The sequence below is a fragment of the Dysidea avara genome, chromosome 8, assembly GCF_963678975.1.
Source record: "Dysidea avara chromosome 8, odDysAvar1.4, whole genome shotgun sequence".
NCBI lineage: Eukaryota > Metazoa > Porifera > Demospongiae > Dictyoceratida > Dysideidae > Dysidea > Dysidea avara.
The window spans coordinates 21,092,092-21,109,243 of NC_089279.1; the positions used below are offsets into that span (position 1 = coordinate 21,092,092).

The 17,152-nt window shown below is 36.2% G+C and overlaps 1 protein-coding gene across 1 annotated transcript; it reads right to left on the bottom strand.

Annotated features, from left to right (window-relative positions):
• Nucleotides 1–5,610: 5,610 nt before the first annotated feature.
• On the bottom strand, nt 5,611–15,018 carry LOC136263572 (coiled-coil domain-containing protein 186-like). Its single transcript, XM_066058185.1, has 8 exons — nt 14,908–15,018; nt 13,093–13,200; nt 11,823–11,889; nt 10,137–10,212; nt 8,542–8,753; nt 7,312–7,587; nt 7,093–7,215; nt 5,611–6,571 (listed from the first exon to the last, which is right to left on the bottom strand). Exons 1-8 carry the CDS (start codon nt 14,951–14,953, stop codon nt 6,091–6,093), a joined length of 1,389 nt encoding a protein of 462 aa, XP_065914257.1. The 5' UTR covers nt 14,954–15,018; the 3' UTR covers nt 5,611–6,090.
• Nucleotides 15,019–17,152: the final 2,134 nt, after the last annotated feature.

Genomic DNA, 17,152 nt, shown 5'->3' on the forward strand with positions numbered 1-17,152 from the left:
AGGTTGACCTTAAGATAAAACAAACAAGTGCTGATATATTATTAAACTGTCTATTACTTTCAATATCAGTGCAGTTTTAACTTTTAACTATAAATACCCAAAAAGAGGTCACATGGCCAACAGTACAGTCCCATTGCAACTATAATGGATGTGCTATAAAACTACTAGATGTAGAAGTCTTCATTATAAGGCAAGAAAATACACTAGTTGTGACTTCGGTCACCCTACAATACAACGATTTTCTAATAAGCTTCCTAATTTAACTATTATGATATTTTTGGTCACGTGACCACTTTTTAGCTATATCTTTTTGTGTGTTAAACTTATATTCTGATACTCAATGCTACAAGCAACCCAATAATAAATTAGCACTTGTTTGCTTTATCTTAAAGGTCAGTCTGTGTGAAAATCACCAGAAACAACAAAAGGAACCACCTTCATATTTTGGGTTGGAAACCTTATCCATATAGCTATACCAAATTTGAGCAAAATCGCTTCAAGCGTTCTCGAGATATGCGACTTCAAAAATTGGCTTAGTTTCTTCGTTATTTTTCTTCTTATTTTCTTCCTCTTTTCGCACACTTTATTAGATGCGAACGCCTTATCCGATTGCCTTGAAATTTGGCACTCAGAAGGGGGGTATAAAGGCACATCGCGCCGATCGCGGTACCAATTTTGGCTGGAATACGATAAACAGGTAAAGAGTTAGCTATTAGCGATTATTCACAAAATAATAACACCAATATGTTGTCACGCCTACAGGGTAAACCGCTTGCGGGAAGAAGCTGAAGATCGGTGGGCGAATAGATCAACTATTGAACCTCAAACCTTTTGTGGTTTGAAAGAGATCGAGCTAAAAACCAGCTAGGAAGATACAACGAAAAAACCAACAGTGTGTAACAAGTACACAATCGAGATTAGGCCACTCCAAATAAATTCTCTGTTTCCCGTCCACCGCCCGCATCTGGTTACTGTCAGCTTTAAAACTTCCATTATTCCGTATTCTTCCATTATTTTCCGGTTATTCTTGCATACTGACAGGTTCAGTAAAAGCCATCTCGAAACGGTGTCAGCTCAAGTTGGCACACACTTCACAATTTGTTTAATTTTTGCAACTTAAAAAGGAAGGAACAAGCTTAAGCATTCTTTTATGCAGCTTTTTATGGTTGTTCCAGGTAAATAATGGCTTGAAAAGCTGCCAATCTTATAATGAAATAATGGAAATGGACCGCCCGCCTGCATGCAAATATGCCCGAGCACAGGACGGGAAACAGAGAATTTATTTGGAGTAGCCTTAGCTAATTAAAAACGACTACTTGCTACGCCTACCAGAAAAACCGCTTGGGATGATGCTTTGAAAATCGCTGTACAGATAGAGTAATCATCTTAGAAAGGCTCTTCAATGGTGTAGAAGAATTAGATTTAAAGCCATATAGTTATAACATGAAATCCGACTTGGTGTAGCAAGTGCGAGATCGAGATACTCTAATAGAGCAGTCATCCTAATAGAGCAGTCACCCTGAAGGAAATTCAAGAGATCAACTAGAAACAAGTAACCTGTATAGAAATCAGCTACAAACAATTACCCTGTAGAGAGTTCAGCTGCAAACAATTCACCCTGTACAGAGATCAGCTAGAAGAAGTTACCTTGTAGGAAGTTCAACTACGGAAAGAGATAGTTCAGCTAGAAGAAGTCACCTTGTAGAGAGTTCAGTTACAAAGAAACCACCATGTAGAGAGTTCAGCTACAAACAAATCGCCCAGTAGAGAGTTCAGCTACAAACAATTCATCCTGTACAGAGATCAGCTAGAAGAAGTTGCCTTGTAGAGAGTTCAGCTACAAACAAATCACCCTGTACAGAGATCGGCTAGAAGAAGTCACCTTGTAGAGAGTTCAGCTACAAAGAAACCACCATGTAGAGAGTTCAGCTGCAAACAAATCACCTGTAGAGAGTTCAGCTACGAAAAGGTCATCCTGTAGAGTGTTCAGCTAGAAGAAGTTACCTTGTAGAGAGTTCAGCTAGAAGAAGTTACCTTGTAGAGAGTTCAGCTACAAACAAATCACCCTGTAGAGAGATCAGCTAGAAGAAGTTACCTTAGACAGTTCATCTACAAACAATTCACCCTACACAGAGATCATCTAGAAGAAATTACCTTGTGGAGAGTTCAGCTACAAACAAATCACCCTGTAGAGAGATCAGCTAGAAGAAGTCACCTTGTAGAGAGTTCAGTTACAAAGAAACCACCATGTAGAGAGTTCAGCTGCAAACAAATCACCTGTAGAGTCCAGCTACGAAAAGATCATCCTGTAGAGAGTTCAGCTAGAAGAAGTCACCTTGTAGAGAGTTCAGCTACAAAGAAACCACCATGTAGAGAGTTCAGCTGCAAACAAATCACACTGTAGAGAATTCAGCTACAAACAAATCACCCTGTAGAGAGATCAGCTAGAAGAAGTCACCTTGTAGAGAGTTCAGTTACAAAGAAACCACCATGTAGAGAGTTCAGCTGCAAACAAATCACCCTGTAGAGAGATCAGCTCGAAACATGTGATCCTGTAGAGAGATCAGCTAGTAAAAGTTACTTTGTAGAGAGTTCAGCTGCAAACAAATCACCCTGTAGAGAGTTCAGCTGCAAACAAATCACCCTGTAGAGAGTTCAGCTACAAACAATTAACCCTGTAGAGAGATCAGCTAGAAGAAGTTACCTTGTAGAGAATTCAGTTACAAAGAAACCATTACGTACAGAGTTCAGCTGCAAAGAAATTATCCTGTAGAGAGTTCAGCTACAAAAAGTTCACCCTGTAGAGAGTTTAGCTAGAAGAAGTCACCTTGTAGAGAGTTCAGCTACAAAGAAACCATCATGTAAAGAGTTCAGCTGTAAACAAATCACCCTGTAGAGAGATCAGCTAGAAAAAGTTACCTTGTAGATAGTTTAGCTACAAACAAATCACCCTGTAGAGAGATCAGCTAGAAGAAGTTACCTTGTAGATAGTTCAGCTACAAACAATTCACCCTATAGAGAGATCAACTAGAAGAAGTCACCTTGTAGAGTGTTCAGTTACAAAGAAACCACCATGTAGAGAGTTCTGTAATAATACATGTATTATATATATAATTTGTACATTTACTGATAAAATCAGAAATATTTAAAGTACTTAACATCCGCTTAATCTTTTCTCCTTCCTGTGGTAAAGAAAAAAAGATAGGTTAAAAAGCCCTAAAGCTGCAAGAGATGTGATTGATACTTTAGTCATAGATTATATCCATCAAGTATCCGTTAGATGTATTGCTGAGTAAGGAGATGGGGAGAATAGGTTTTCACCAGGGTAGGGTCACCAGATTTAAATATTCATGAATCTTCCAGTCTGTAGCTAGGGAGAATAAATAATGTAATAGTTGACATAGTACAGATGCACCATTTTGACAATACAATCGGAGGAATGTTATCAGGACCTGTAGCCTTGTATAGTTGTGTCCAAATTATTCATCTTTGGTGATACTTGTAAGGACAGATGGAGTGTCACTATAGGAGACAAATGATCAGATGAAGCTTGTATGAAACAGAATTGTACTGCAACACAATTGGTATCCTTAGATTTGAGTTATTATTATAGCTTTAGGAGTTATCTACATTCTCACATATGCTATGTAGGTGTAAATCCATGCAGTCTAGCCATTTATAAACCACTGAGCAGTCCCACAATTTCACACTTGCGGAGACTTTTATAGTTTTATAATTGTAACTGCATGGCTAGTTGAATATGTATAACAAGACTGAACCAAAGAGATGTGTGATACACCTGTATGTACCACAATTATTTACTTTTGTTTAGTGAATTTCGAAAAGAGGAACTAATAACATTGACTGACCAATTTTCCCAACTAACACTGTTCATGCCAAAAACTAAAACAACCAAGTATGTGTAACTAGTATATGAATCAAGTCACCCTTCAGCTAGAAACAAGTCATCCTGTAAGAGTTCAACTATAAACAATGAGAGTTCAGCTACAGTCTACTTATATAACAAGTCACCTTATTACTTGTATATGATAATCATTCATTTTATTCAGTATTAAAGTTATAGTTATACAAATATTTAATCAGACAAAAAGCTGTGCATACATTATTATGATGGCTTCTCTTGTTCAGCAATTCCGACCTGTAGTAAAGAAATAAACAAGTAAAAGGAAGCACCAAAGCCAGTTTATGGCCAGCTTTGTGGCTTGCAATACAAAAAGAAATGATATCTGAATCAAAACAGCCAAGCTGTAAAAAAGAGTGCAGCCCGGGGATGAAAAAAGTTGTGAAATCCAAGGTGGCGGCCAAGAAATGGCTGTGATGGTAGGTCAATAGCAAAATTTTTAATAACGACAATCCAGGTGATTTTTTTTTGCCAAATCCTAGTGATGCAATGCAAATTTACCTGCATTGTCGTTGTTAAAATTTTATCATTAACCTACCATCAAAGCATTTCTTGGCCACCACTTTTGATTTTACAACTTTTTCACCCAGGCCTTTTTGGGGGACGCACTCTTATTTTTATTACAGCTTGGCTGTTTTGGTTTAGACACAGAGCTATAGATATGATCCTAGATTCAACAAAAATTAAAGTTTGGGAGTGAATGAAGATAAATTGAGGGAGCATGCAGTTTACTGTGTCTCCACTGCAGAATTTGTAATTTTCAGATAAGCTATAGTATGTATGCATTGAGTTGGACCCTCAAAAACATTAATCATGAATGCAATTACACATGTTCTTGAAATTTGGCTCATTTGTACATAGTACTGCTTGACCCACAAATATTTCACAAGCTTTTTTTCAAATGCCTAATACAATATTTATGGTCAATCAAATTTTCACCATACATTTCCTATGGGGAAACCATAAAATGAATTGTCTATTATGGTCCTTTCCTGAACTTGTAATGAAGCAAAACTATATGTGTCTGTTGACTTTACCTATTACTGGTTTGCTGAAATGTTAATTCGTTTGAGAAACCATCCACTTTTCCTTTTTAGCTGTATTGTTGTAATGCAGCCGTATAATTGATCAAAAGCAAGACAAGATCAACCGCGTGATTTAAAATAATTATGGTGCTGTCTTTTATAAGCATCTAACGTAATGTTGTAATGGAAAGAAATTCAGATGAGGCCATGACAAATTAATCTTTTGTTTCCCAGATGTGGCGGGTCAATGTTTTGGCAAACCCAAAAATAAATGTAAATCACATGATCTCTTAAAAAGAGTGCTAATATGGCTGTAGACTCTTTAATATTGTGCAAGCAGTAACAGGTGTAGTACGTAGCAAAGGGAAAGGAAATGGACTTTATTTTGCTTAGCTTTTGTACCTGTCACGATTGAGATAATCTAATAGTCAGAGCAGTTATATAAAACAGTCAGTTGCAGCTTACATTTTAATGTATACTTCAACCTGCGGATCACTATTAGAGGGAAAACAATCCGCGAAACAGATGATTAATTTGGTACCCAGGGAATTATGGAATTATGTTCTAATTTCCTTCTATCCTGAGTTGCTTCTCTTTACAATTCAAGTTCACCTATCAATGACTTTTCTCTTTCTTGCTAGATTTGGTATCAGCACTTATATTCTTCTTTTAAAAGTATTTTGGATGAGTAAAATATTTATTCTAAGTGCAGCATTATTTGGAACGTACTTTAGATCAAGTTTGGAATATACTAAAAGTGTACACAAAATGATAATATAACTTGGTTAATGTCATAGTCACTTCTTTACTGTCTATCCTAATATTGTCTACTTGTTCTAGCTAGTGTGGTAAAAAGTACTTACAGCTAGCATGTTGACAGCTGAAAACATTTCCTTGACAATATTAATATGTTGATGAGCAAGACGTATTTTGGTTGTTGCTTTTCTCTTCTCTGTAAACATTTTCTCCATTACCATCATCCTCTCCCAAATTCTCATCTTTACAACTTTGTCTTTCACATTACTTGCTCTGGCCTTCTCTGTTAAGGTTTTCTAATACTATCCTCCTCACCTGAATTATCATTCTTACTATGCTGTTTGTCGGCTTTACAATTTAACCACTTTTGCTATCTGCTGCTTTTGACTATACTAAGGTTTCGTTCTCTGTAACTGCATTCAAACTCCCATCTTTGTTATCTTGTCCAACCAGTGTTCTTGCATCTACAACTTCAGCCTTCTCTTTAACCTTGTCTGCAAAGGTTTTTTTTCTACTATACTCTTCGCCTAAATGATTATCTTTGTTACCTTTTCCAACAATTTCTATCATGTCTACACTTTCACTGCTGTTGACACACTCTTTCTTACTGTTCAAAGTTTTTTCCATACCATCTTCAACACAATTCTTAATGTACTGTTGCTGCATTTCTAGTTTAATTGACTTCACAATTTTGTCCTTTTCATTGATTGTTTTTCTTTGTTGATTCAAAGTTCTTCCCAGCTCTTGAAGTTGTCGCATTTTCTCATCAAGGAGTTGAAGAAGATGATATTTCTCACTACTACATCCACCACCTTGGAAATTACAGTCTTCTTGGAGTATCTCAATTGTTGATTTCACTTTGTCATTCCTATAGTGGTAATAGTGAATATACATGTACTATGTATATTCTACAATACGTATCCACACAGAACAGCCAAGCTGTGAAAAAATGGTGCAGCCTTAAAAAGCCTGGATGAAAAAAGAAAAGGTGGCAGCCAAGAAATGGCTGCAATGATATTGTTGTGAAATCAAAGGTGGTGGCCAAGAAATGGCTGCAATGATATGCATTGTTAAAATTTATTAGCGTGAATATCATTGTAGCCATAATATCACTGCAGCCATCCACCTTTGATTTCACAACTTTTTTCACCCAAGCCTTTTAAGGCCGCACCTTTTTTCACAGCTTGGCTGTTTTTGTGGATCTCACTTCTTTTTGTACCTTATAAGGCCTCAAAACCAGCCTATGGCTGACTTTAAGGTTTGTTTTTACTCACATTTCTTCTTTTATACACAGACACAATGATGATTATTGAAGACAGACTTATTGTATTGCATGATTTACTTCAATATTTGGTAATATAATTGTTATACTATAAAGTGTGTATAAACCTTTTTGTGGATAATTCCAACTCTTCAGTTGTCTCCTTGTGTTTGTCAATCATGTTATTGAGCTTGTGATTTGCTACTTCTAATTGTTTCATCAACTCATAGTTACGATTCAGGATAGCATCCCTAATAAGCACAAGTATATTATGGTCATTGTGAATACAAAATACAAGTATTATATCACAGGTAAGTTTAATATACTGTACATCATGTAGTACACACCTTTCAATTTCAAGTTCTTCTTCATTTAGCTGAGTCACTGATAGATTGTGCTTTAGTACTTCAGTTTGTTGTTCTGACTCCATCACATATTCACTGAGATGTTCACAGAAATTGTCTGTTTCCTTCTTGGCTTGTTTCAATTGATGTTGTAACTTGTTCTTCTCTTCCACCAGTTGTTGTAATTGTTTAAAGAGGGCAGTCTTCTCACTGTATACCTCACAATTTCTTTTTGTAATGGTGTTACAAAATAATTGTGTTTCTTTGTACTTGTTAAGACTACAGTGGATAATGGAGAACATCATTTAGTTATGTGACAATCTATGTATGCATTATACTACTATACTTGTCAACACAAGAGGTAGTGTGTAGGGGAAGCTGCCTTCAACATGTGGCAAACACGCAAGTACTGTATGCAAACCAGTAACTCAGTTTTCACACTTCCATAACCCATACAAACAGAATCAAGCTACATGTACAGGTATATATGTGAAGCTTTTCTAAGTGTGAAATTCTCTACGTATAATTTGAGCTACATCTGTTCTGCTAGCTACCTCCAAACAAAACAGCTTGAATGTGCTTCTTTATAGTTCTTGGTCTTTTTGCAATTAACAAATAACATGAACTTATTTGTTTTATTTAATTTGAAGAGTACTAAATAGACCTTCCAGGATTTTAGAAATTGGTTGTATTACATTTGATGCTCTAGAAATAATTTGTTGTCATGCCAACCACAGATGTACACACAGAAACTATACAGTAGCTATTTTTTCTAATGCTTTAGACCTTCATATAAGCCAAATTAAAGTTGAGGATACTGTACATATAACACCATCAAGACACTTTAATAGGACAGAACAATTAGAATGGAGATACATACAGTGTATGTCAGGGAATAAAGAGGATCTCAAAGACTATCAGTCTAACATCAAAAGCTACAACCACTGAGCTACTGCTGCCTACCTTTAGTCTACTTTATAAAGAAAGAAATACACTGTAGTGCTAAATTGAGTATTGTACAAAAATACAGAATTAGCAAGCCAAAAGCCAACCTATGGGCTTATGTACAAATACTCATAATAATTATCCACATGTTTTCATGTCTTTTTTGCAAGTAATGCCACACAACTTTTCACAACTCATCTGTTTAGGTTGTGCACATACATCATGTGTTAATATATATATATCAACAAGACAGATACAAATTTATCGCACTAACTAAATTATAATCACCTGTTCAAGGTATTATCTGGTCTATCAATGGTAGCAATCAACAATTCACTTGTATTAGAGTTTTGTTGTTGCAACTTCTCAATGTCAGCTCTAAGTTTCATTTCTTCACTTTCTTTAATACTTAGTTGTTCCTCCATCATTCTGATAGCATCTTCTTCATTCACAAGTCCTTCCATCAACATGTCCTCTGATGGACCACAACTATGATCATCCTAAATACATGCATGAACATGATTTTTTGGTATAGTAGTTTTATATATTATACATTGTAGTAGGGATTAGTGGTATAATTTTCTCATTCTAGAAACCATCAGCCAAAAACCAGTGCAGCCTCCTCACATTACTTTCACAGCACCTTGGTAGTATTGCATGGCTGCTACAATCAAGCCCAAGTATACCAACAATATGTGATTCGACATGTATGATATTCAAAAAATCATTTTTCTAACTGACTGACTGACTGGTCTACACTGTTATGTTTCATTTCTGTTCACTTGTAGGACAAAGGTATCAGTTTTTGGATAGCACATTAACAGCTTTGTGCATTATCCATCACTTCAAAATAAAACGGAAGCTGCCTGTAATCAGACTGATTGCAAGAGATCTTTGCAAAGTTTGAAGTGACTATGAATTGGGCAAACCAATCAATTTTTAATTGCCACTGTTTTGTCCAATAGCCTGCTTCACATCCTGATTCGCCAAAATGAAGTCATGCAAAGTTTTAGTTGTTTATGGTATTATTCTCTATAAATACTGTAGTGTAGATAGAGCTGTGTAAAAGGACAGAACATATATACGTAGCTGAAACTAGCAAGTTTGCTTAGATGGAACATTGGTAGGATATGTATAGCTGTACATACAAATTTCAATAACATAAAAGTGTGATTTGTTGTCTCGTGTACAAGTGCACACATGCAAACAAAAACTGTCCAAGCTTCCTTGCAGACTTCAGTAGAGTATCAAGGTACAAACATACTTGGAAATTGAATTAAAGATGAAGGAGTTCTAATACAAAACCAACATGTGTGTGATAAGAAGATACCTAATAGAACAGTTGCAAGTAATGAAATGGGTAAAGTAACAACCCTTGGTAAATCATGTATACCTTAGTAAACTGCCACAGTATAAAGAACAGAATGGAAATCAGAGTAAAGCTCAGGTAGTTACGACATGAAAACCAAAGTAAGCTGTACGTCATGTAAGCATACAGTCATGATATTCTAATAGAGCAGTCACATACTGTACTTCAGTTAATACACAACATTCAGCAAAATGAGAAGTTGCAAAAAATAATTCTCTACTAGAATTCTGCAAAATGAAAACACAAACAAACGCAACTACTAAAGCTGATCACAGGCTGGATTTGGGGTTGTGTACACCTGTACAAATACAAAAATAAATGATATCTCTAGTCCAAATCAGCTGAGCTCTGAAAAAAGACATCACTATAAAGCAGTCAAGAAAGATGTTAATGTCAATTGATATAACTACAGAGTGACTGCAGTTTTTGATATTACATTTTTTACACTAGCTTTTTTTGAAGGCTAAATTCTTGTTTCACAGCTCAGCTTTGCTAATACAGTTTACACACTTACCATATTATCAGTAGATAAGATATCTTCACTGTCAGGAGATGAAATGACAGTAGTAAGGTGCCGTCTTGTTCCAATTCTGAGGTTAATGTAGAAATGCATAAAACCATAATTACACGCTACAGTGTAGTACGTATTTTTCTATGAACATGTGTACTGTTCAACAGAATAAGATGACAATTTGGTGGTATTTGCTGATCAATATCAGAATGCAAACAAGTTGATTGTATCATCATAAGCAATTTTAAGCAAGGCAAGAAGGGACCAACAATTTGCAGTGTGCAAATCAGATCACAGCATGCAAAGCATTGGCCAAGAGGTCTGCAGGCATGCCCCTCCACTAGCCTTCTAAACTGATTTGGTAAGAAAATGCATGTGAATAAACATGACTGCTCTATTAGAGTATCTGGCTGTTTCATTAGTGGACAGTATTTTGATGGAGAAGTTAAGACCTCTCTAAGAGCTCTAGCCAACCTACATGCTGCAGATCATACACCCTTTAAGTGTCATTCAACTAGAAACCTATGTGAAGGAGCCTGTAAATACAGGAAGTCAATCAAAACTCTATTGAATGCGTTACACTACTTTTTAACCTGTCCTCAACTTACTCCACAATCAATTCCTCATTGTATAGCTGATTTGTAATTTATTAATTTTCAATTATATACTCATAACCATGGAAACTTAAGCTAAAATATATATGCTTTTCAATTAAACAACTCATGGCTGAACTTCCTGGTGCACTATTATAAGGCATGCTGTATAAGCTCCACTGTATACTAAACTACTTCTATATCTCTATGTCTTGACTGTAGGCTGCTTGTGTACAAATAAAAACACTACAGGTTAGGGCTAGGGATAGTATGAACATATCGGAATATCGGGATAGTATCGCTATTGTGTGTCACCTATTGTTAGAAAAATTACTATTGGACAGTAATTGAAATGAAAAATATGCAAATATTCATGCAAAAGTAGCAAAATACTGGTAGTAATAATTTTGTTATAAAAAGTAGAAATTTTGGGAACAGCTAAAAAGTAAGAGGTTGTCTATACCTGTAGATATACTAATGGACATTTAATCCTTAATAGTCTATGGTTAGACTGAAAATGAAGATTAAACATCCATCAGTATATCTGCAGGTATAGACAACCTCTCTTGTTTTACTATTTTTAGCTTCAATATTTTTTCTTTTATCTCTAATCCAGCAAATTTTTCTTTTTTACTAGTGAATCTTTACTGGGTGATCATCTTCATGGTTGGTTGCAACATTTTATGACAGTTCCAGCTTCATGCATGAATACAGTATATGTACACAATTAAATCATACCACTCTTCTAAAAAGTCACCAGTTATCATCTTTGACCATCTTAGTCTACTGTATATACTGTACTACTGTAGAACGATGTATCAAAAAATTGACTATAAACATCAGCTCGATATATAAATTCCCTATAGTGCACAAGGAATCCTAGAAACAGGACATCTGTGCGCATGCCTATTTCAGGATAAGCACGTCAAACATACAACAGAAGTGTGAGTTGGTAATGCATTCAAATGTATTTTATAACATCACAAGTTTGCTAATGTGAGTGTGGACAGAAGCATCATCACAATAATCACACACACTAGTACACTGCACAAACACATCACATATATAGTGTGTATGTTATATAATAAACTCTTACCGTGGATTGGTGCTACAATCTAGAGTATAGATCACTTCCAATCCAGTAGCCTCTTGGGGACCATACACTACAAATATACACAGAAATACATTATATTGCATATGCCTGCTAAGACTACAGCAAACAATCTGCATTTGCTGCTTAAAGCAAAGTTCAGTAGGGCCAGAGCCCATGCTGGACCACTATTGAACTTGAACAAAAAAAAAAGATTAAGGTACTCTAGTCTGCTATTTGTGACTGCACACACCACAATGCTATATTTTCAAGTTTTAGTAAACCCTCTACATGGTATTACAGGGGCGTAGCCAGGATTTTTTTGAAGGGGGTTCGGTTTTAAATAAGCGGAAGGCCTGGGTGCTTCCCCTAGACCATGCATGTTTGAACGAAAATGATGCATACATAAAATGTGCCCTTAAACAGTAATATAAAAAGGTGCTGTTTGTACATCTAACTAGCGAACCTACACACTGCTGTTTATGCAGCTTATAGAAACTATAAGCCTATTGTAAAAAGCTAATCTTCACTTTCAGACAGCATACTGACAGCCAACTTCAATTTCCTAGCACACGGAAGCTCTCCACACTATAGAGTCCCTTAGTTGGCAATACTTCTTTCCAGGTATACATCATTCTCGGCTGCAGTCCTCCTGTTGATGATCAATAACTTCAGACTTGGCTTGTACTCCAATATGTTCGAGACATCACATGACCCCAACATGTAACAAATAAACAAACCATTCATCAGGTAAATAGATATACATCAATGATTCACAGTTTGTGCTAACCTAACACATGTATAACACGGCTACTCAAGTTTAGCAGCTCCTCCCTTGTAACACGTCTGAACCAACCATTGAACAGTCCTTCGCCATTTCACTGGCGCCATTTCAACCATGCATCATGTGCGCAATTGATCACGTGATGCAATAGATATGATTTGCAATGGTTCAGCATTAATGTGATGTAATTACCCCTCAAGAGTAGTACAGAGGAGCGCCAGTGGGCAAGTAGCTACCAGGGCTATAACATTTGGTGTGATTTTTAATTTTAAAAAAATTCTGCCTCTGAAAGGGGGGTTCGTTCGAACCATCCAAACCCCCCCCTCCCTACGCCCTTGTATTACATTGGAAAGAGACCACCTCAGCCATGCATTTTATGACCTCTACTGTAATTTGAAATCTCTGGACCCTATCCCCAAGTATGAGGTTGAACAAAAAATAAAATGATGTATTGTATGTAGCTAATGAAGTACAGTGTACACCCCAACATACTTGTAGTAGATGACCGTTGGGTTGTCTCAATCTCTGGCTCAGAATCAGCATTCCCTGCATCTCTGATAGTATTCTTGACATCATTCCTATTTTGGTGCTTCCTCTTGTCTATAAAACATACAATGATGAACACCTTGGTTACTAAAGTATCAGGTCTGTTATGGCAAAATTTTGCCAAAATCGTAACACAGTGGATTAAAGCACCAAATTTGGTACAGTGATTCCTTAGGGTATTTCAGAAGGGTGCCACCATGAACTCACCCTGCACCCCTTTAAACTATATATGCAGCTTATTTTGACAAGCCACAAAATTAAAACTCATTAGTCATTACATCAAGAGTACATAATATTTATATGGGATGCATATAAATATTATGTACTCTTGATTACATCAATATAATTATTTTAACTTCTCAATTTTTTCATGAACACATTGTGCCAAGCTTAATAGTCCTATTTGTGAGTGAGTGAGCCCATGACATCCCATAATAATTTTATTAAAACATTTTAAAAGATAAAACTCTCAATTAGCAAAAATTAAATCACTAAAATTTAAATGTATTATTTCTAAAGATTTTTAAAAACTATGTCCATATTTGGACTACACTGACTAAGCACTGTGCAAAGAACATCTGGATATATCTCATACCTCCTGGAATTGCTAACAGCCTTATAGCTATAGTGCAGGACACGATAAACTTTCACATTTACAATACATTTTTAAAATTGTGCTAATCCAAATCTCCCACTTGATATTGCAGAATATGAATGTATGGTAACTAGTTATACTAACAAGTAATTGTGAAGCTGTTCAAATACGTATGCACTCTATTGTATGGCTTTGTACTGAAACTTAGTGATTTTACTTGAATACATTTCTGCTGCATATTTAATCACAAGCTTCTGTAATTTCATACACAACATCACCTTGACCTTTGCTACAAAACTGTTTACCAGATTTTTAGAGAATAGTTTCTATCAAGATTTATATTTAAATATTCGTTTTTGCATGGGTGTATTCAAATAGACATTTAAGGATTCATGATTATACAATCATGATGGTAAGATTCTATATCTATTGGTATTGAAGGGTATACAGTTCTGGAGGGATATTAAAATCAGAGGTATATTTTACTACACTGGCTGAGTACTGTAAACATCACATCAGTTTCCTGGATATTTGGCCTCCTGAGGTTTATAAACTGTATACATACGTATAGCTAAAGCCTGAATTTTGCCATAGCTAGCTATGGATTGCACAATTCTATATGCCAATGAAATGCACATACATTGCTGATCTGTTATTGGAATTCTGTATAAGAGATGACAAAATCAGATATAAAGGTGAGACCATTGTCATGTTCACTTATAGTTTTAAAGTAAAAATTTCAAAACCTAATAGGTAATTAGCTGTTATTGTGAAAACCTTCAATAGGTATTTACATTTTAGTGATTTTTAAAAATTTTCGCTGAGCCTATAGTTGTGTTTAGGACATGTTATTTTAAAAATAAAATTATTATGGGATTCATGTACTTAAACAGAAACTGTGGTTAGGAAAACAAAAAGGTTATTCAATACAGTAATTGCATTGAGTTTTAATTTCGCGGATTGTCAAAATTCGGATTGTCCGTACAAAGGGAGTTCGTGGTGACACTTCTTCTGAAATAATTGTAATGAATCACTGTACCAAATTTTGTGCTTTAATCCGCCGTGTCACAATCAAATCAATATAACGGACCCAGACTAATACGCCCAACACATTCAACCATAGATAGTATACACCCTATGATTCAACAAACTATCAAGTATCATACCAGGAATAATAGGCAACAGCTTCGCTACCCTACTTAGCAGAAACATCGCAAACCAACTGCAATATTCGTAAACACTGAAAATGTCACAGTGAATGCTTTTTCCCACTTCGCGTAGCGTTTAGTGCACGTGGTCGTTGCCATGATGATGTCGCACGAGTTCTGACGTAAACCAGAGGAGGCTGGACGCACTATAAGCGCTACTAGAATATCGTGGATTGCGCATCCGTTGTCATAATTTTTTTTTGGATTCGACCAAATAGCCAATCAAATGTGAAGACTTCCATTCAAATTTCGTTCTCATTGGTCCAATTTCACGTGACACCATAGACATTGGTGACCACGGATGCGCAATCCACGATACATAATGGATTGAAATGGGCTCGATACGGTCACGTGATTTATGGCAACGTTACCAAGTGTACAAACTGCAGTTATTCTTAACACTGAGACTAATCTACTATTACAGGTTTTATAAAGCGTTAAATCATTGCTAAAGGATTCAGCTATTTATTGGCTCGTGACTGAAGGTTAGTCGTTTCGTACAACCACAGATACTAGACTTATAATGTCTAGTATCTATGGTACAACCGAAGGTGTGAAGGAAGGAACGCGAAATTTGTGTTCAAAAACTAGTGTGGGGGTTTTAGTGCATAGGGCGTATTACATACGAAGTTTTAGAAGTGTTGAACAGTTTCGCCACATAGTAATGAAGAATGGCTACATGACGGTAGTGGCTGTGGGGTTTTCCTGGCTTTGTGAAAACGAGTCTAGCGATACATGCTATACTAAAGAAAAGTTCATACCTTCGAGAGTGCTAAAAAAGTATTAACGAATTGAACAAGACACCTGTTTTCGAGAAAACTCTGGGCGAATTCAAAAAAAAATGTATTATGCTGCTGTGCCCCGTAAATGTCATCACGTGACCGTATCGAACCCGAAACCATAAAATGTATTGAGTTTCCAATCCAATATGTATTCTAGTATCTATGCTTAAATATATGAATTAAATGATTATATTGCTCTTAATTGCATTCTTTTCTTTGGTATTTCACGAGACCCTCACTAGTCGCAATAGTAAACTGAACAAGTTGATGTTGTGCTACTTCTAAAAACCAGGCGCCATGCAGCTAGCTAGCTCATCTGGAATAACTATAGACAGTATATACTACTATGAATTAATCGACTATGTATTACTACTTTACAATAGGGTAGTTTGGGTTGTGCAATAATATAATTAGCTATTTATCGTATTTCGTAATTCATGAAATATTCGTAATTCGTTCAATTACGTTGCTATCCACTGCTAAGGAAGCGTCTGTTAAATAAACCCAACATATTACGCACAAAACTATCTTCTAAACTGTTTTATAGTGTGACTAACGTGTTTTTTCCCACAAATTCTCTCGACAAAGCTTCAAAGCTGCTCTTCATTTTCGTTCGCGTACGTAAGGGATACGCCCCCTTTCAATTCGAAGCGATAGGCTATTCCTGGCAGTGTACGAGGCCTGCACCATTGTTTTTCAGTTGCTAAATGCCTGAAAACCTCAAGGGGAAGGTAGTCTGAGGAAATTCACCACACCCGTATTTCAGTCCGCCGAAAAGAAACCACCTCAGAGCAAAGTTCACCTGTGCAGAAGTTTAATACAGACTTCATTTCACTTTTACTTCTTACGTAAAAGCTGCTTTTACCGTTATTAAACGATTTTGCTCACGTGGGTGCGTACGGACAAACAGGTAGATAGATAGGTACACACACACACACACACACACACTTTTACGAAAACAATTTCAGTAAACCAGGCGCACGCCCACAGCCGGCCGAAAGGGCTTGCGCCTGGTTTAAAAACTATGGAGTTCACTGGGGTTCGTTAGATATTCAGGTTGTCCTTCATGTAGGCCAAGGGCGGATTTAGGGGGGGTGCTTGGGGCGCTGAAGCACCCCCCTCCAAAATTTTACAATGAGCAAGCTAAGAAACTTCTAGAAGCTGTAGTACAGGTGCATTTTATACACATGTATGGGCAATGAAAAGATGGAAAGAGCAAGGGGAATAGCTAATCTTATCCAAGAATTACTAAGAGCGGTTCAAAATTATACTTTTGGAGTAAGTCTTACCTTAGAAGTTGCTAAATCCAAAATCCTCTAATAGAATAGTCAACTACTCTAATAGAACACCCAACATTAAAACTATAGGTTACCAGAGTGTAAGCTAAAATTAAATGTATTCTTCTAGACCTATGCACTGCT

Bases quoted from the DNA above. Each gene is read 5' to 3' on its own strand.
- LOC136263572 (XM_066058185.1), bottom strand. From the start codon at position 14,953: ATGTTTCTGCTAAGTAGGGTAGCGAAGCTGTTGCCTATTATTCCTG. The intron at 8,754-10,136 runs GTAAGTGTGTAA...GCATGTATTTAG, and splicing joins TCTTATCTACTGATAATATG to GATGATCATAGTTGTGGTCC. The intron at 6,572-7,092 runs GTTTATACACAC...TTACCACTATAG, and splicing joins TTGGAATTATCCACAAAAAG to GAATGACAAAGTGAAATCAA.